At 40.8% G+C, this 20,979-nt stretch overlaps 1 protein-coding gene across 4 annotated transcripts in view; it reads left to right on the top strand.

The window, feature by feature from the left end:
• KCNJ6 (potassium inwardly rectifying channel subfamily J member 6) overlaps window positions 1-7,223 on the top strand; it is a 175,245-nt gene extending 168,022 nt beyond the window's left edge. For all 4 annotated transcript variants that reach the window (XM_062602466.1, XM_062602463.1, XM_062602464.1 and 1 more), the window contains one exon: window positions 3,845-7,223. In XM_062602466.1, coding sequence (XP_062458450.1) covers window positions 3,845-4,170 — 326 coding nt within the window. In that variant the 3' untranslated portion in view covers window positions 4,171-7,223. The remainder of the gene's footprint in view (window positions 1-3,844) is intronic.
• Window positions 7,224-20,979: the final 13,756 nt, after the last annotated feature.

Genomic DNA, 20,979 nt, shown 5'->3' with positions numbered 1-20,979 from the left:
AAAATGTCAAACCGCAATCATTTTTACAGCCATTGTGTAACAGATCTGTGGCTACATGTAAACCACACAATCACTGAATAAATCGCGCAGTGTTTGAAAACCTAAAGCCTAAAATGTCTTCACTGAAGATGCAGCCTCCCCTGTCAACCAAAAGCATGTCCAGAACTTACAGGGAATAAAAAAAAGTCACATTTCCTTTTACAGGACAATTAAAACCATAGAATACAATGAAACATGTAAATTAGGCAATAATATATTAAACAATAACATACAAACAATAGCAAGAGCTTAAATGCAGAGAAGATCTGATGTTTGAGGAGCTGAAGGATGTCTGAGCCAGCACAGGCAGGGGCTGGTAAAGCCGCCCCATGCAGAAATGCAGAAATTAATCTGCTTTGCTTCCAGAGCCGCGCAGGCACAGTGACAATCACTTCAAGGGTCTGCACAACTGTGGCACATTTTAATCTGGAATCCTTGTGATCCACTTACACATTCTTTCTGTATTAGCTTACTCAAGCCTTTAGAGAGCATATAAGGTCTCTGTCATACACACATCCCTCTCCAGCTAAGATCTTTCTCTTGATCAACTTTCTTGCTTGAAAAATCCTAACTCTTTTATTCTAGCTCTGAAAGTATTTCATCTGGCTGTGGAAAAGAAATGGGTATTAAATCATTCCTGAATGGGAGACTAAATTAAAAACGGAGACAGGTCAAGATTTCAGATGAGGGTTTGTTTTTAATGAGCTCTAAGTCTAACGTAATTCAATTAATCTTCTTGACTTCTGCAGAAAATCGCCCTGCTTTTTCCCACCAGTCAAACAAATTTTTCCCAACCAAAGCAGCAGGATCCCTGGGTACTTGGTCTGAGCACAGGAAAGCAATACTGCTTCAAAGAGGCCTCAACTTTATTTTCTTTATTTATTTAATTAATATAGTTGCCCTTGAAATGAAAATTCCAAATTTTCCACTCACTTTGAAGTTGAATTTCAGCAGCAGAGCGAGGGATTAGAGGAGCATGACTCTTAGGAATGGCACATTCCTTTGGGGAAACACATCCAGGGTCACTGGTCTTCATGCAGCACCGAGGAGCAGCAAAGGAGCTGGTCGGACACCAGCCCATGGAAGTGCCTGAGACAGCAGAGAGGACATGGCCACACTGGCTGCTGCTGGCCCTCTCTGCTTCCCAGACCACTGGTGCCCCTCTGCCAGGGTGGGAAGATCCTACCAAGTACTGCACCCAAACTGCTGGGTCTGTGCAGAAGAATGGTGTGAAAAGCAAATCTCCCTTTGGGAAAGCTGCCACACAACTAGTGTGTTTCTCATATCTATAGTGCTCTGTACGATGCCAAGTTCCTCTCCCTCCATCATTTTGTGGGGGAAAAAAAAACAAAGGAAAAGATCTCCTTTAGACTAAAAATCACACAGGAAATCTCACAAGAGATTATTTTTGTCATACAGTTTCATCAGTTTCATGTCCTTCTGTCCTTCCCACCTGTGATAGGAACAGAAAAAAATCTTTCTATTTGTGCATTAGTTGAGAATTGAAATGTGAACATGTCTTGTCCTGCAACCCTGAGAGAAATGAAGGCTTGAGTATTTCTGCCAGGCATAAGGAAAGAGAAATTAAGATCAGTGAGCACAGTAGGAGTGCAGTGGCATTTCTGCCTGGCTATGGCAGGTAGGTTCAGTGCAGCAATTTTCATACTTAAGCTTTCCCTGACAGTCACCACTCCAGAGGGTCTGAGGCACTGCAGTGAGTGGAGGGAAAAGCTGAAGAAGGGCTGAAGTACCGCAGTATGGTATAAGCTGGTAAATGTCTTTCTAAACATATTGTCATAAGTGAAAAAGACAGAGTACCAATAAACAATGGTTTTCACCCAGAAGCAAGCTGTCTGAGCTAGGAGAGGAAGCCCAAGAGAATGAGGGCAGAATTATCCAGAGCAGTTTGCACAGCCCTGAAAAATATCCGAGACATGAAACTATCAATGTTTGCTCTTCCTGGGACTCCCAGTGTGACTTTCCATGATGCCAGCAGTGCAGAGAAACAATGTGCACTTCTACAGACTGCCATTTGTGCCCCTCAAATTAAACATTTTTTTTTTGATTGCCTATGATTACCTTCTAAATAAGTGATGTGTGGCAGGCTTGTCCTGGGGTTGCGTAACTCGATTTACTAAGTACTCAACATTTACTGTTCAGCTGAAGTTTGCTTAGTAATACATAACTAATTGTGTGCAAATAATTAAAGGAAAATCATCACATAGAATCATAGAATAGTTAGGGTTGGAAAGGACATTAAGATCATCTAGTTCCAACCCCCCTGCCATGGGCAGGGGCACCTTGCACTAAACCATGTCACACAAGGCTCTGTCCAACCTGGCCTTGAACACTGCCAGGGATGCTCCATTCACCACTTTGGTTAACCTGTTTCCTGCTACCTTAATGCTTAGAAGTGAAAGGGGACACCCAGCAGACTAGGAAAAGGGTCAGGAGAAGTGAATTTGAGAGGCAAAAACATGCTGACAGCAAAATGGGAGTACATGGAGAGAATGGATAGGGGCCACGAGAATGATACTGGGGCTAGAGCACCTCCTGTATGAAGACAGGCTGAGAAAGTTGGGACTGTTCAGTCTGGAGAAGAGAAGGCTGCGTGGAGACCTCATAGCAGCCTTCCAGTATCTGAAGGGGGCCTATAGGGATGCTGGGGAGGGACTCTTCATTAGGGACTGTAGTGATAGGATAAGGGGCAATGGGCTGAAACTTAAACAGGGGAGGTTTGGATTGGATGTAAGGAAGAAGTTCTTTACTGTGAGGGTGGTGAGGCACTGGAATGGGTTGCCCAAGTAAGTGGTAAATGCTCCACCCCTGGTAGTGTTCAAGGCCAGGTTGGACAGAGCCTTGGGTGAGATGGTTTAGTGTGAGATGTCCCTGCCCATGGCAGGGGGCTTGGAACTAGATGAGCTTAAGGTCTTTTCCAACCCAAACCATTCTATAATTCTATGATTGTAGTGCTTCCCTGAGTTGTTTGACTGAGATGGGACAGATTCTTCAAGTACCAGGTCTGTGTCATGGCCAGGTGTTTCTTCACCCAGAGGACACTCTGGACTACATTCTGAGCTTGGAAAAACTGCCTGTCTATCCCTATGCCTCTTAACAAAAGGTAGCATCTTACAGATCTTTTTGCCCTATAGCAGCTCCCAGAGTGAGGTCCAGCAGAGCTGTGAAGGAAGATACCAAAGAAGTTAGTCCTATTTATCTGAATCCACACACTATCACAATGTCCTTCAGCAGTTTCACTGTTTGTGCATTGGCCACTAGCCCAAATCTTCAAGCAGCATAACTAAAAGACAGGCGCAACCTCTAGAGGAACAAAGTCAACCCATGGATCACAGGCTCATAGGTTGGCTGCAGTAGAGAAAAGCTTCTGTATAAGTTCCTCAGTTAGCCTGGGCAAGCACTGAACGTGGCAGCATGGGTTTGTTACATGCCAGGGAGCTGATGGATGACAGGGTGCAAGTTACGTGATCTCTCAATAAACTGAGACTCATCAGAGGGTGAGTTACTCATTGGTGAGATACAGAAAGCAGAACTGCATTTAATAAAGAAATGTTAACCTCTGGTCACAGTCTCACCACTTGTGATTATGTGCATGCACAGAAGGAAAGAACATCAAATAGGTTACACACTGTAAAACTGCTTTCTAAACTCAACCTTATATGATGTCAAACCTAATTCTTTTCTGGCATGTGCGTCTTTATATACAGTTCTATTTCTATATGAAAAAAATAGAGATTTGGGAAAGCAGTGGGACCTTATTACAGCACTTCTTCCTTCTCTGTTACAGGAATGACCTGCCAAGCTCGAAGTTCATACATTACAAGTGAGATCCTGTGGGGTTACCGTTTCACCCCTGTCCTCACTCTGGAGGATGGATTTTATGAAGTAGACTACAACAGTTTTCATGAAACATATGAGACCAACACACCAGTTTACAGTGCCAAAGAGCTGGCAGAGATGGCCAGCCGAGCAGAACTACCCCTGACATGGTCAGTTTCCAGCAAGCTGGACCAGCATGCTGAGCTGGAAACTGAAGAGGAAGAAAAGAGTCAAGAAGAACAGAATGAAAGAAACGGTGACGTGGCCAACTTGGAGAATGAGTCCAAAGTGTAGAACCACCAGAAGCATAAAGGCCACACCACCTCCTTTATCTTCTCCTTCTTTGCTCCCTTTTTCTTTCTCCAACATGCCTTTTATTTTTCTTTTTTCTTCCTTGTTATTCTGAAGTCTGGGAAAATAAATACTTAAGTTGTGAAATATCTACCTGCCCAGTTTAAACAAGAGATTCACAGACTAAGCAAAGGCATGGGTTAAAGCTGCAATACCCATTACTTATGGTGGAATCTCAATCCCCACCCTGGTAATGACTCCTGACTTCCTCGGCACCTCTCTGTGTTCAGACATCCAGGTTTATTCACACCAACAAAAACTAAAAAACCCAAAAGCAATGGAAATATATACAAGGGATTTAAAAGGAAAGACTAGTTAATGCTCATCAAAGTAATGGGCCTTGGTTCCAGTTTTTATGCATTTCAGGACAGTTTCCTAAACTTGGTGACAAGCCTCTATGAAATGGGCCTTGCAGCTTTAAGATGAAGGTGAGCAGAAGGATCTGCAACCCAACCTAATACTGTACATATGCCTTATGTAATTACTTTCTCTTTACATTTAGTAATAAACACAGCATGTACAAAAGTACTGTAGTAAAGAACTTCTAAATAATGTACACAGATGTGTAATTAATGTAGGTTTAGAAACAGACTTCTAGAAGTATTGGGATGCAAAAACTAACTACCAATCAAGTAGGCATTTCTCTTCAAATATTTGGAGTGTAACATTGACTTTTTTCCCCTATCTATGGCTCTCCTAGTGCATGACATTTTCTTCAGTGTACCAGACTGGCAGCTATTTAGAGTACCTCACCGTTTGCCAAACAGATCGTTTCACTGACTCTAAAAAGCCATAGGTCTGGGAGAGGGCAGGGTAGATAAATTTATAATTTATTAGTAATTACAAATTACTCATATACTGTGAAAATGTTTACAAATAAGGCAAACCATTTCTGGTTATTTTTTTGGCAGTTCAACCTAAAATTTAGGCTGTGGCAAACTCAATGGCAAACCAGAATTTCTTATATACTCTTAATATAGCGAGCATGTTTCATGTGGAGGTATTATCCTTTATGTGCAATATCTAGGGAAACTAATCCCTTCTCCCCACCTAACTATGGGATTTCAGCAGAGTAGTTTGCTACACAGAACAACACAAGCCATTGAAAACCAAATGTTGCACCTTAGCAAGTAGATTTTAGCTACACAGCTGCGAACGAAACAACTGAGTTTCATCTGAAGCCAAAATCAATGAAATTCATTTGTCGGCAGCACCGGTGCTTGGCCAGTCCTGAAGAGTCACAAATGGTGTGACATCCCTTGGTACATGCCTCAACAGGGTTTCTCAGATAAACACAAGGTTCCTGCCACCCATGCTCAGGAGAGTAGTTCCCTAATGACTTTCTTCACCTTAAGTTAGCTCCTTGGCTGTTGTAAATCAGTGTAAATCCTGTACATTTGACAACTTTAAAATTAACAGGGCAGTGATAACTTGCATAGCTTACACAGCAACATTCACACGAGCGGGGAGCTGAGGTGTACAGTCACAGTTCCACGGACATGCTCCCTAAGGGGCTGCTCACACAGTGTGGCATTGCCCAGTGCTAAGGACCGCTCAAGTCAGGCCCAGCATGCATAAAATACTACCTGCTGAAAAAGCATTGCTTTCGGTGGGCTTTCGCTTAGGCCCATCACAAAGAGCATTTCTGTCAGCAAAGGAGAAGCTGCAGCAGCCTTAATTTTGTTTTTCTTTTTATATCTGTCTACTCCAGAAGGAAAGAACACACTGAAGAGAATCCGAAGCATCTTTGTACAGAAACGTTTATGCTAACATAGAAGAGCAAAAAAACAACATAACCTCAGGAGAAACTTGGTGGGCAGGTGGAAAATTTGCACTGTGATACAGCTTTCACATTAAATTCACACCTATTTTCCTTTTTCTTTCTTTTTTTCTGGAAACAACTGCCCCATTCTAATTTTCACAGAGTGTGGCTTATCAGTGGGAGTTTCTTTCAGATCCTCTAGCTGTGCTTCGTGCTGAAGCAGTCAGAGTAGATTGTGGGAAAAGGCTTGCACAATAGGGACTGGCAGATCAGGCTGGATGGTTTCAGCTCGATATTTTCCCTAAAAGGCTTTCACAAAGCAGCACGATGTAAGGAATGGTGCAGAATATAGATTTTTGTTCCCTCCACCCAGGATGGCTGATTCCATTAACTTGGTAAAGGTTACTTACACTTAATATCTGTGAGATAGCACTCATCTGGCTACAGACCTTTCAAAGCTCATTCTTCTTCCCCAGCATCAGCAGCTGCCAGGTGTTCCAGTTCATCCATCACAGTCCACCCATAAGGCTACCCATGAGGGGTACTGTTTTTAACAAAGGGTGTCTCCACAGCTCCACTGGAAGACAGAAGCCTTACAGCAGAGGGGTCAGGGGTAACACGGCATCGGTAGCCACCAGCAGCCCACGCATGTCAGTCCTAGCAAAAGGTGCATGAGCTGAGAGCAAAGCATTCCTCTGAGGATAAACCTGCTTTTCGCTCTTGTAATTTACTGGGCCACTCTATGATTCATTGCTGCAGTTTAACAAAAGTTTGTGTTAATTAAAACAGCAGCTCAGGGCCCTAATTAAACCTTTTTTGTGTCCTTTAGCACAAAAACCAGACTTTCCGCCACTGGGGCATGTGCATGTGTAAGCTATAATTTTGTGAATAGGGCACTTAAAGCTTAAGGTGTGTGTGTGTTTGTCTCTTTCTCTCTCCCCCCCCCTCCCTGTATTTTATTGTCTTTGGTATTAATGTAGTAAGGACTGTAAAGTTTATGAAATCTCATTTTTGTAACATAAGCTTTAAAACAAAATAGAAGCCTCCAAAGCTTTCAAAGGGGAAGCTTCACGTAAACTTTGTACTAGAATGTCCCTATCAAACACCTCTATTTTTCTACAATGATTGATTAAGCAGTTTAACAATGTATTTTGTGTCAATGATTTCAACTGAACTGGTAAAAAGAAAATTAAGAATTGAATGCTGTTAATTAACAATGGATTTTCAAGCCGTATATACCGAGTGGTGTTTTCATTAACAGTAAATTACTTAACCTGGGAACTTCATCTTATGCTAAAGTAATGAAATGCTATGAAATATCAGTGCCAATCAATATTACTATGAAATATCGGTGCCCTATGGGAATATTTTTAGCAAATCACATTTAAGGAAGATGAATACTGCAACATCTTAATATAATTGGCTACGTAATTAGTCCAAGACCCATTACAACTTCATATACTTCACTGATACATTTTGATGTCTTTTTCACAGAGCGTCTTGTGATTTGCAGGAGCAAAAAGAACTTCCAGAGGCAAATGTGAGCACTCAGTAATCTACTGCAGCTCTCAATTTCTCCTTCAATGAACAGAAATGCTGCAGAGGTGCTTTGTACAGACTTCGTGCACTGCTGCACAGCCCTCACTGGCTCCTTCTCACTTTTTAAGTTTCTTTTATTTTTTTTAATAACACTCTAATTGTCACTCTCCTGCCCAAGTTTCCAAACTGGGTATTTCAGATGTTGATAATAGACATAGATGTGCTGCTTTTAACAGTGCAACACAAATTTGTACCAGGCAACAATCTGACCTTCAACAAATACTTTAAGCTCAGGCTCATTAATAAATACCGTGTTACCAGGATTAAAATGAATTTCGGAAATTATTTCAAAATAAACATAAAAAAATCACAAACGTTCTCCTAGATGTGTGTAGCTGTTCTGATCTACATCTGCACCCTACAAAACCACAGCCATTGTCATTGATGTGGGGCACCCTAACAAATTTAACTTGCTGCAAGAGTGCAGGCACCGGGAGCATACGGAGTGAGGACTGCACAGTCAGAGCTCTGTGCATCCCTCTTGCCATGGGTGGTGTGCTAGAGAAGGGTCCCCAGGAGGCAGCTGCCAAACCAGGTGAGACAAAGTGCTGGCAAATACAAAAGGAAAACACTTGCTGGATGGCTTGAAGTTAAGTTCAAGGCAGGCTGTGGCTTTAACTGGTGTGCAGAGTTGCCCAGGTCTGGAGTTGTCTATGTTCTTCTGCTGGAGTTAAAGAGGAAACTCAGGCCTTTCAAAACCAGGAATGAACTCACTCTTCTCTTTTCAGCCACAGGACCGACTTTCCCATTTCACTCAGCTGCACACATCAGGCCACACAGGAAAAGGAAGACCTGTTCTCTTCAGCCCAGGGAGGTTCAAAGCCACATCCCACTTCTCCCAAGAAATTAACCCTGCCATAACAGCAACAGCAGAGCCCCAGCCCCTATGCCAAGGGCACAAAGAAACTTTAACTCCTTGTGTTTGTAACAGAAGAATGGAAAATTCCTCATTCCTTGGGTCCGTAACAGCCTCCATCCTACCCATCAGGGTCTTCCCTGGCTATATGGCAGACCTCAGCCTGGGGAAGGCATGGTGGGCAGGTTTCCTGCCTCCTGAGCCAGTACAGCCAGCAGTCAGCTGCTGTCTGCAGAGGTGCAGCACGATGGCCTTTGCCTAAGTTTCTGAATGCGGTCAGCTACTACATCTCCTAGTGGGGCAAATCCCACAAGGCCTGGGTTTGATGTGCTCTGAACATCACCCACCAGACCAGCCTCACTGCAAGGTGGAGGTGGAGGGAAGCCAAATTGTTTTATCTCACTCCAGCTTCTCTGTCAGATGGGTACAGCAGCATGCAGCCCTGAGAGGATGCACGATGTTGTGCCCAGAATCCCTGGCCAGCGGAAAGAAGGGGTATCTGTGACTCCTGTCTTTTGCAGACTTGAATTTAAGCAAGTGGTAAATTTATACCACTTCCTCCAGTTATTAATGTGGATGTGAATTAGAGGATCGATGTCAAACATGTGGTTTGTCTATATGGCAATGGGATGTTTGGGCACCTCAGGTAGGACATTTCTTAGCAGCTACCACCAGAGCTTCTGATAGTGAAACACAAACTTTTAACTATTATGGTACTCACTGTCCATCAAAAAACCCTTCTTTTTGGAATATCAGTCTCTTTAACAGCCACGTTACATCACTTGGGCACTTTTTAGGCTATAAATCAGACCTAATAAAGCAAGAACAAAAGTTGGCTTCTCTTCAACTCTTGTTCCTTCAGTTCATAAAGATGCTGTCTGGAAACACACGCTTGGAAAACAGGCATAAATCCGGCCTTTGTGCTGTAAATAATTCTTAAAGACAACACTTTAAAGCTTAAATGATGCTCTTTTATGCTAACTGCATAAATTTTAAACTTCTAGGATCTGACTTTCTGGAGGGGAGGGGTGATGTTAGACATTCCAGGACATGCTTCATTTTGTGCATTTAGTTCGAGCTTACTTCTACCAACTTCCATTTTTTCAGGTCCTCTGGATTTCCAGAAATTATAATCCAGTGGCAACTTCAGTGTAATCACGTACTTAATTTACCACTTACCATTCTCCCATTTGCTGTCTATGTAGTGATGCACTAACACAGTTTCACACAGACTAATCTGTGTGCTGACACACATAGCACGCAGACGTCATATCCAAAGATAGTTTTATGAAGAGACTCGTATATCTTGTTATTTCATCTGAAGTGTGAAATCTGTTTTCTATTCTAAGGAAATTCACAAGTGTAAACCACAGCTCTTTCCTCATGCTCCATAACTCGTGTGTGATCCACACAGAATAGACACTTAAGGGATTCAAATAATACCAGCTGCTTTGATTTTTTTTCTTTTCCTCAGGGGGCAGGACTGGGGAGAACCCTCTCCACCTTTTTTTTTCATGTTGTTTTTCTTTAAATCAAAGGCAGCAGGTCCGAACTCAAAACTGCTGCTCATGGGCAGTCCCCTGGAAGCTACGGGCACCTGCTACCAGCTTGCTTTGAAGTCTGTATCAGCCACCCTTCCAAGCCATAGAGCTGTTTTCCTTCAAACGATTATAGGCAGTCACTTGCACTAACTTTACTGGAAGGTTTAAACTGGGAGAACTGGTGGAGGACTGTTACCACACCGCAGTTTCCTCACATGTTTTTCACAGCCTGTTAGACTGGAGTCCTCTGGACTTCTTCCAGCTCAGGAAAGGAGGGTGCCTGGTTCATCAGCATGAATCCTCACAGCCACCCTCCGTGGCCACTTCCCCATCATTGTGCCCAGGAGGACCCAGATTCCTCACTGAAATATCCATGCTAAAACATGTGTGATGTGGTGCTTGAGATGGCACTGTTCCATTTCAGAAAGGATAGCAATGCAACGTACAGTACTCAATCCACCTCAGGTGCACAGCACATTGTACACAGCCTTCTGCTGAGCTGAGGAAACAGAGCTGGAGCATTGCATGGCTAGCAGAGCTCTCTAAATGTCTGAGAAATCTTCCAAAGAATATAACTCTAATCAAATTAAAATCCAAATAAAAAGGACCTTTTCTAAAATAGATTATATCTTAATGAGAAATCTCTAATCTGAAAATATCAGGTTGGGGGTGGGGAACCCAAACTAACACTTTGAAGTCACTATAATGAATCCTGTTCAGATGGTGATAGGAGTTATTTCATTTTCACAGCAAAATTTTGGGTTTAGATGGGTGGGATCTAGAGCTAACCTCCTAAATCTCTGCTTGTGGTTTTCAGAAATGCTGAGCATTTACCAGCTTTTACCAAGATCAGTAGGAATTAGGAGGTATTTCTGTGAAGAGAGACCATCTGCTCAGATGACTGTCAGAACTTTGTGCTGTGCTGCCTTTTGCTCCTGCTTTTAGGCTCCCTGGGAGATGACGGAGTCAGGAGAGGTCTCCACCTTGCTGAAATGCCATCTGCATGAAATATATGCCAAAGTCTTAAAGTCACACATGCTACAGGAGGTTTTAGGCACAAGTATTTAGGCACCCCAAGCATCACTAAAGGCACTGTCAAATGTGTTAAAGATGCTACCATCTTTATGACTTGACTCTCTTAAAGGCATGTTATTGATAATCGAGTTATGGTACAGGAGTGGGGCAAGAAGAGGAGGCTACACAGCTTCTACTTGTGCTGTAGCTTCTGTAGGAAAACATGGAAGCCATCACTTAGCAGAGAAAACAGCATTCCTCATTTGTAATAAGATCAATACTTAAAACATGGCAAAGCAAGATAACACACTTTCTAATCTAAAGGTAAAATGGTTCTTTGCAAATACAAAAGTTCCCTGGAAAGGGAAAGGAATGGAAAGAAGTGCAAAGTCCACAGATGAAACACAATGAAAGTCTTGGCCAAAGGGCAGGGCCACTGGAATCAAGAGTTCAAAGCTAAGCCATGCTACTGGCCGTTTTTAACTTTTTGTACACAAATATTTCTTTGACATGCATAAAATCACTATTGATAAATATAAGGTATCATGACCAAAACTATTGCTTAAAAAGGTTGACTGACTAAATCATCAGTACTGATTGTAAAAAACCTTTTACCCCTTGAGAGGCCCGAATTCAAAATGGACTTGAAGAGAAGACACAGCAAGATCACATAATATGATAACTAATACTCGGAAAAGGAGTTAAGCTTCTGCATAAAAATACTACCTTGCAAAGGTAATTCTAGTTTTGAACAAAAATAATTTGCTTTGAGTCTTTAATATTAATTATGGAGTATTCTGTTCATTAGTACGAATAATTAGAACAAGATCAATATAATGAATTGCTTCAGAGAAAAGATCCACAAAAATTAAAAGGCACCACTTTACAAATCAGGGGGAAATATTCCATTCCCAGTTTTTCCCCCTTACATTTTCCAAAATAAAGTAATGAGGCATTGCAATATTAGTACAAAATGTTTTGTTTAGCTGAAGACTTTCTTGGAATAGGTTGAAAAATCCATTTTTGCTCATCTTTGCAAATAATAAACAAATTCACCCCACTGAACCTACTGTAAAAATTAATAGGTTTCTCTTCTTTTTCTTTTTTTCAGTGAAGTGAAGAAATGTGCCACCAAGGTCACCCTTACATTATGAGTCAGTCACTGCCATGACTCTGATCACAGCTAAAATTAAACGACTCCAATATGGCATTCTGTACATTTTCACAAGAACGGACTTGTGAAGTGTTAGGATCAAAATGTCCAGGACCTACCTGGGCCTTGGGAAGTGTAGGCTCAACCTCCTGCTGTAAGTGACTCAGAACAAAGTTTTTAACCTTAGATCATCTTAAACACAGAGCTGTGGAAGCTCAAGCCAGATCTCCTTCCTTCCCTAGCAGTTTCTACCCATCAGGTCGCAAATTAGCCGTCAATATGTTGTGATCTGTTGCCAGGTTGGACAGGGCTTTGAGCAACCTGGTCTAGTGGAAGGTGTCCCTGCCCATGGCAAGGGTTGGAACTGGATGGGCTTTAAGGTCCCTTCCAACCCAAACCATTCTGTGATTCTATGATGGTGAACACTGTGACCTTAGAGTACCTTCAACAATAATAAATTGGAACTTGTTATCAAGGTTTTTTCTTGACAATTCAAGTAGCAAGACAACGCTAAGTAGCAGCAAATAACACTTCTTTTGGAAGCCCTGGGTAGAGCCTTCAAAATGGGGCACGTTTTCCTCTCAGCTTGCTGGCCCTTCAGTCATCTGTCCTGCAGGCAGCCAGCTGGTAACAAGTCCTCAACACTGCCTTCCTCTCAGCATTTTCCATGTGTCATTTTCTGTGGGTGCAGTAAGGACAAAGGCAAACATCTTCAAAATGATGTGCCCCAAAATCTTCATGGTATGCATCAACACTGTTCACTTGACATTAAAAATAAAACAAAACCACACCTAAAATCACTTTTCTGTTTTTAGTGTGGTTATTTTACAAAAATTAACTATGAAAGTTAATTTTTAATATCAAAGTGGGAAGTAGTTTAACTGCTAAATGAACCACCGAATGACAGTATATTAAAGGTCCAGGTCAGTATTCCAAAGTTTCCTGTAAGTTATATTGCATTTTAATATCACCAAAGGCCTGAGAGGCAATTACTACCATCTTTTCTTCAATTTACTCCAGCAAATGGACAACCAGAAATTAAAACAACTACTTCAAATAAACATGAATGAAGATTTTGACTTTAGTTTAGAAACTGCTTTATAACTAGTCACAAATACCAAAATTTTCAAAGCTTGAAGTCTGCTATATCATTCCCAGTGGAGTAAGAAATAATAATGCAATCAGATAACAAATACATTTCTTCATAAATCTCAGAAGTTGGATGCTAACATGATTCGGTTAGCAAGCTAGGAAATAGTATCTAACCTAAAAAACTTACATAGAAGTTTATGAATAAGTTACTAAAACCCACATGCACAAATCATCTTAGGAAATAAGCAGGAATCAGGAAAAAAAAACTTTGGTGGAAGACGTAGTTACCTACTTGCTGTGACAGCAGTGTCTGTCATTATTCCGTCAGATAAGGGACGAAGAAGGTTTGCAACAGTAATCATTTTGCTATTAACCTACCTTTGTATGCTTTTGTCTTTCCTTAAAAACAATTTCAGTACATCTGTGAATGGGTAATGATGGTAGCATATTTATTAAGAAAGCACAAGAAAATCATGTATTTAGAGAACTACTTAAATTTTACATAAAATACATATAAAACTGCTGTGCTAGGAAAATCGTTTATCCACTTTAAAAGAGGAGTACTAATAAATAAATTCTTTTCTCAGGAGCAATAAACAGCTCCAGACACTGTCTTCTTTTAATTTGCTTACATTTAATTCACTGAAACACCAGTGTGCTCTTAACAGAAGGAGAGGTTATAGGCAGGAGCTGAGAATGAAGACCTCCTTTCCTTAGTCCACAGTCCTTAGTTCAGGCTCCCTTTTCTATATCTTTGGTTTTCCAGAGTATTTCTTGCACGGTTCCAGGACTCAGGGGAAAAATGCACACATGTATTTTGTATACAATTTTTTATTTGACTTCGATTCATTAAATTAATAATTAATTTAATTAATTAATTAAACTCTGAGTGAATATAACTGGAGCTGGGCTTTTCCCCCATACCACAGACCAATAAGACAAGACTCCACATTTTGGGACATGATGGATGTTGCAAGAGGTGTGGGTGAGCCAGGACCCACAAATGCTAGAAGCGTGCATGGCTTAAACGCAGGCTGCACAGCTCCAGAAGTCTTCAAGAGTCTCTTACTGTGGGTACTTGGCTGGCACTTAAACCAGCCAGTACAAAGCTGGCACAACACACATAGGCATATGTCAGGTATAGCTTTTATGGTACCACAGGAATATGCACCAACGTTGGCCTGAAATCAGAGGATACTCAGTCACAGAAATTGTCTGTCAGGAATCTATGTGTGGCAAAAACCGATGGGGTTTGTGTTGTGCTTCCATAAACATAGTTCTTCTTTGTTAGCCATTAAGGGTTGCACCATTTCACATAAACATTGATAATTTGCTGAAGGAAAAGAAGGAGAAAGGGAGAAAGAAAGGGAGAAAAAGAAAAGCGTCACTCTCCCTTTATCACTTAAATAAGCGTTTAGTACACGATATGCAGCCTCTTTTGTATTCTCACTCTAGTATTTTGTACCTGTTTCATTGAGTGCTTTTTCAATTATCCAACATTACAAACACCAGTGTTTTAAAAGTTAAAATGTTACAGGATTGTCTTGACAGACATAATATTTAAATCGGTAAGATACTTTTCGACAGGCCTTATGCTTCTAAATTGATAAGATGGAGATGTAAGATCTGCCTCCAAGCATTGTTCTAGTAAGAGTTGCATTATTGCTACTAGGATACTTGAAATTTAATAATGCTTCATTAGGTTATATGACAATAGGACAAAGCTATTTTCTATAGCACATATGTCTGAAGTTCTGCTTTGATTTATATGGAAAAAAACAGCTAATAAGCTGTAAATACAAAATTTTGAATAATGAGTTTTGCTGGGTAGTGATCACAGTCTCTGAGACATTTTGGAACTGCTTTTCAATTTTCAGGTAGCACTTTCTCACATTATATCAAAGTATATTTTCCTTTATACTTTCTCTGAATGTTACAACAACAGATTATCGTGTAACATACTGTAACCAGATTTCGCGTGAACAGGTATTTCCTTAAAAGTGCTTTATACAAGCACATTTTAGTTTACCAAAACTCAGTTCTATCAGTAGGAACTCTGCTATCTATTCTGTATCTTGTCCTTTGCCTCACCTGTCATTTTGCTGTACCAAATCCTGGCCACCCACTGCACCGCATCCCAAAGCAAATCTCTGCTTCTTGCTGCTCAAGTTATTTAGAATTTGCTTCTTCTGAAAAGCCCATAAGAATTAAGTCTAGCTCAGTCTTGTTTGATCATTATTTGGAAAGTGGAATAAACAGAATGAAATTAAAGCCATTTAATATCCCTTCATGCCAAATTTTACATCACATTAGATAATTTCTGCATATGGACAAAGGACAGCAAAAAAAAATGAGCTAACTCTTCAGAGAAAATTATCATCTTGCACAAAACTAAGAGAACAGTTGTTGTTAAATGAACAAATCACTAGCCTACACCCTCCGAACAACACGCATATCTTATTAGTGTAGCATGCAGCAATAATACTGTCTTTTTTGCTAAAATGTGCTGGTAGAAGAGCAAGACAGTAACATTTTTATCCACAGTTTAATTTTAATTCTGTTGTTGTTTCTTTTTTTTTTATTTATTTTATACGAGAATTGAAGGTATCGTGACACCGATTTAGGAAATTCGGTCTCTAAGCCCAGGAACGGAGCTGTGTGCCCAAGGTCATGGGTGTGCACAAATACCTCTCCCAAATTAGAGTCCATGAACATTATAAGAGCTACTCAGCACATTGCAGGATCATCTTAAAACCATTTGGTTTTGTAAATGACACATCACTGAATTCCATTTAACGTGGTGGGCTGCAAAGCTGTTATATTTACTCCTCAGTGAACAATAATAACCAGGGCGTGCAAGTTACCAGTCTAATTCCAGACACGCTCAACATGCTGCCTGCATGTAGCTGTTTGCTGTCCAAGACATCAGGGAGGGCAGCCACATCTCCCTCCAAGTGAGGGATGCCCTTATGCAATGACCAGTAACCACCAGCAGAGCTGGCTGAAATCTTCTTAGGCAAATTTTCTTCACTTGGAGTTGAAAACAAGAAAACCAATCTTGCTGGTTTGGTAAGGCTCTCTTAACAGAAGCGAGTACAAGGAGTATTTATGGGAAATAATCCATTTCATAGGGGGATTTTTTATTTTGCCTTTGTCTTGTCAGGATCCGTACAAAATGATGCTTTCCTCTAAGTTTCTTACAACTCAAGTTACTTGGAAGCTGAAGGTCCAAGGCAGGAAGGCCTCTACCATTTGGTCCTCTATGCCAAATGGTCATGCTTTTATTGCTGGTTAACAATTCACCATAATGACCTCCTGTGTTTTATGCAATACTGAAAGGGAGTGGGAGAATTTTTTGTTTTGCTAAATGTTTCCCCTATAAACAGCAAATCAGGTCAGCAATGATCAAATGCACACAGACTTCTTTAACTTATACTGTGAAGAAAAGAGAGAGCCATTGGCCAGACAGCTCTTCCTTCACCTATACTTAATGGAAAAATCCAACCCTGTTGTCACTCAACCCAGCCAGCATGTTACTTTTTCACTGAGCCTGCAGTATTTGTTTTTAACTCCATATTCTTGCCCAAACTCAATGACTGGAAAAAAATAGTTCCCACCCATTGAAAATTATAATTTCATGAGAAAAGTAGACGGATTTCATAAGCGTTTTCTTTCTTTCTATCTTTCTTTTTGGCTAGCTTAAGTTCTTTACTTTCTTCAAACTTTATCCACTCTGCTTTCTTCCTGTCACGTTCCGCCCTTGACTGATGTGTGCAAGTGTTTCTGCTTTCCATGCCATATCAAATGTAGTCTCACTGCAGTCATCTGATACAGCAGTCCAGCTATTTCTGTAAAGTTTTTTTCTCTGGCATGGATTTGGTTAGCTCCAGAAATCTAACTTGCTTATGGACCTCCGATGCACCAGCTCTAGAAACCTGCATTTTATATTCCATTACTCCACCAATATGACTGAGAAACATCCCCTGCAAACATATCTTACTATTTTTACAAATCCTTCTAATAGCATTACATTCTCAGATTTCTTCCATCAACGGCTGTGGGATTTTTTCAGTGTCTCATTATTATTAATAGCTGTTCATCCTTCATACCTCTTACCTCAAATTCACTTTCAGTTATTTCTGTGTTGACAGTTGCAGCCTCTGCACTTTATCTAATCTACTGCATATGTCTACCCTTCCTTGAATTATGTTCTCCTGAAGCATCCTAGACTGAGTTAGCACTTTCATCTTTCTGCCCCAGAAATACAGCACAAATTACACCTTCACTGCTTCGTAGCAAATGGCCTTTTTAATTCCTCATCAAATGTCAAAATATTCTTTCACTTTTCCCAAGTTGAGGAGTTCAGCCTTGTGAGGGTTTTTTTTGCTCATGGCATACCTAGGCAAAGTCCAGAACTGCAGGACTCAACCATACTTCCACAGGTTTTCTAATCTCTTTAACGAAGTGCTGTAAGATTTTGCTTTGCCTCTTCACTTGAGACTAGTCACAAACTACACAGTGCTTTTCCTTTGTTTCCAGAGTGAATGAACAAAGATATCCATTCAGGAGAAGTATACTATTTTGCCTTCTTTACGACGTCAGTCTGTACCCAAAAGAGAAATTATTCAAACTTCATGAAGAAATCACAATCAAAAAACCCCCACAAGACTGAAACAATCTTTTATAAAACACTCAACTTCTCACAGATTTTTGCTGGACACATAAGTCAGAGACAGAGAAGTGACGTAGCTTGTCTAAAGCTACATTGAAAATCTGGCACAGAGCGTGGTATAGACCTTAGTTCGCAAGAATCAACTTAGTCCATTAACCCTCATCCCACACACACAAAGAATAACCATGGGTCAAAATCATGTCAGTGCAGATGGGAAGTAGGCTGCACACATATGAATTTACTTTCTCCTCTCATGCCTGGAGGCAGGGACTGCTCCAGACACTGTTATCAGGAGAATGAAGAAGGTACATGTATGAAGACATTACCTTCCCTCCTCTTCAAACCCACATGTAAGAAATATTCTCTCCTTCTTCTAAATTAATACTTGAGGGTAAATCACATAAAATGCATAAGAAGTGTACTGGATTAAAACAAATAGGCCTTTTTAATAAATACATCTTCAGTGTAGCATTCCAAAATAGATTTCATTAAAAATTTCCCTTAAGAGAGTATCTTAAAGTTATAAAAAAAAAAAGAAAAAGTCAAGTGCTGAGGCACTTGTTTTAATTGGCTTTAACTCCTGCAGTCTAAATGCAAAGTATGAGGCCTATTATAATTTGGATGGATGGTGCTTCTAAACATAGTGTCAGAATGCGGTGAATGAAGAGAGGGGTGGCAGGCCAGCACACATGCTGCCAAGCGAAACAGCTACTCTGGCCATGCTGCAAAAATCAAACACACACACAGAGCAGTAGCTATAATTAGACATGGACAAATCATGCTAGATGTGTTAAGAAGCCACTTTAATGCAAATATTTTATTTCTTAAGTTTTTCTCAATTATGCCCTTCTACTGAGTTGGACTGAAATGTGTTTCAGGCAGTGATGAAGAGTTACCCGAGCAAGGTTTTCCTCACAAAAAAGTCAATAGAAATGTGCATGCTTAGATCTACTTTTTCCTGGTTCTCCTATTACCCTGCCTAAATCCTTCTCTCTCTTGTTTGGATTTTGCAACATGCCTTCTTGAACTCACAGCTGTGTCAGTTTGGCCACCATTTGAAAAAAAGGGACAAGGAGCTTTTTATGTAATACAGCTGAAGCTGGGTGTGGATCCGGTGATGAAGGAGAAGGTTGCAGGGCGGGCAGGCTTTGATCCAGCCCTTACATGGTCACAGAAAAGGTCTTCAGTATCATGCCCCCAACCACAGCAATCACCCAAGTTGCAAGGAGAGTAGCTAACAGTAGAAAGCAGCACGGGCATCATTTTGTACCACAAAGTAGCAAGGAAGCTTTCTTGCAGATTTCAACAATTAGATTATGACTGAAAACAGTACCCTAAGATTGAGAGCACTTGTTCTCTTCTGTATCTGTCAATCATTTTGATTAAAAATTATCCATATGCTCTCTACTGCTTTCTTTTCTGTCCCTGGTTCCAATGAGAGTAAAGGGAGTAAGTTACAGTTTTGCTCTGCAAAGCTGATGTACAGAAACATTCTCTGTTTTGACTTCAACATTTCAATTTCATTTCAATTTTTCAAGCAAACCCATTTCACAATATTGCACCTCACAAATAAAAAGGTGAGTAGGTTTACCACATTATACCGGGCTATATCTTTAAGTTCTTCTACATGCTTTTTGTTACTTCTCATTAGATAAACAGCCTGCCTCTTTTCAGTCTCCCTCTATGTCAGCTTTTCCATTCCCTTCACTCTCTGAGTCCTTCCCCCTGGACCTTTTCACTGAGCTGCAGATACCCAGCTGCAGGCAGCGTGCCGTTCAGTGAATTCCCCAGCTTGGTGAGGTGCCTCTCAAGTTTCTCACAGCTTTCATGAACTTTGCCCAAGTTTGCTACCCAGTGTCATTTACGGGATTTGCCATTGTGCTCCTCACCCTCTTTCCAAGTGTCTTGTAAGGATAGAGGTCCCAATCCAGGACATTTGCTTGTCATTTCAAATATTGTTATTGCTTTCATTTGCATTGTGGTAACTTCTACCCTTTAAACCAGAGTGCTGCTGTCCCTCCTTGCCCCTAGGCTCCCAAAAAGCAACTGCTCAAGAGCAGAAATCATTTATGCAGGTGGCTTCAACCCTTTTGTACAGAGCCAAAGCTATGCAAATAGAGCAGGAATCACCCTGTTCCCTTTGCTTTCCACACCATGGAGCAGTGTAAAAGACCTATACTTTTTTGTTAAGAATAATGTTTACTTGCTTTTCATTTAAATAGAAAACCTGGCAATTGCAGCTCAGCTTTCTATGAGGTGAAGAAGCTCAGAGCACTTTGTTATTTGCTCTATTGCCAGGCACTACGATTTAGTTTGCCACTAACACTTTGGGTGTTGGTTTTTTTGAACTCTTACCACACTGATATCTTTCCTCAACCAACTGCACCTTTACTAAGGCAGGACACGTCAAGGTCTTGAATCAAGCTGAGTCAAACTAACAAGGGCTCGTGGTTTCTGGTCTGAATCTCCACAGCAATTAAGCAAACATCTGGTAAAATGATTTACAGCATTAATCTTCCCTTTCCATGGTACACACTGATTGGGCTGCATATAAGTTTAGAATCATAGAATGGGTTGGGTTGAGAAAGACCTTAAGATACCTAGTTCCAACCCCCCTGCCATGAGCAGGGACAACTCACAGTAGACCATGCTGCCCAAGGCTTCATCCGACCTGGCCTAAATTTAAACAGCCTTAGCTTAATCTTCCAACAACCATTTGCATCGTGTCACAGAGAAGGTACCACTTATTGCCTGAAGGCAGGAACAGAGAATGTATTTGAGCAAGAGGATCAAAACCTACTTACACTGCAGACAAAAACTGGTCAGCATAAGACGGAAATAATACTGGGTCTGAGCCAGTAATTACAAGACCAGTCACCAGTGCTGAGGACATACCATATTCTTTTTTTCTCAGGCATAAATATGTTTCAGCTGAGAAGAGTCATAATAAAATGCGAAAAATCTGGACTTCAGCACTTCTCAGGTTAAGTGATTACAGACAGCTCTGCTTTGGACAACAATGGATTGTGTCTCCCAAGTTTTTTTCCTGGGCAGCGCTCACCT

This window comes from Pezoporus occidentalis, unplaced genomic scaffold (assembly GCF_034315485.1).
Source record: "Pezoporus occidentalis ecotype Australia unplaced genomic scaffold, CSIRO_AGI_Poc_V1 ctg77, whole genome shotgun sequence".
In the NCBI taxonomy this organism is placed as follows: domain Eukaryota; kingdom Metazoa; phylum Chordata; class Aves; order Psittaciformes; family Psittacidae; genus Pezoporus; species Pezoporus occidentalis.
The sequence above is the reverse complement of the archived record's forward strand: the minus strand, read 5'-3'. Positions and strand labels throughout refer to the sequence as shown.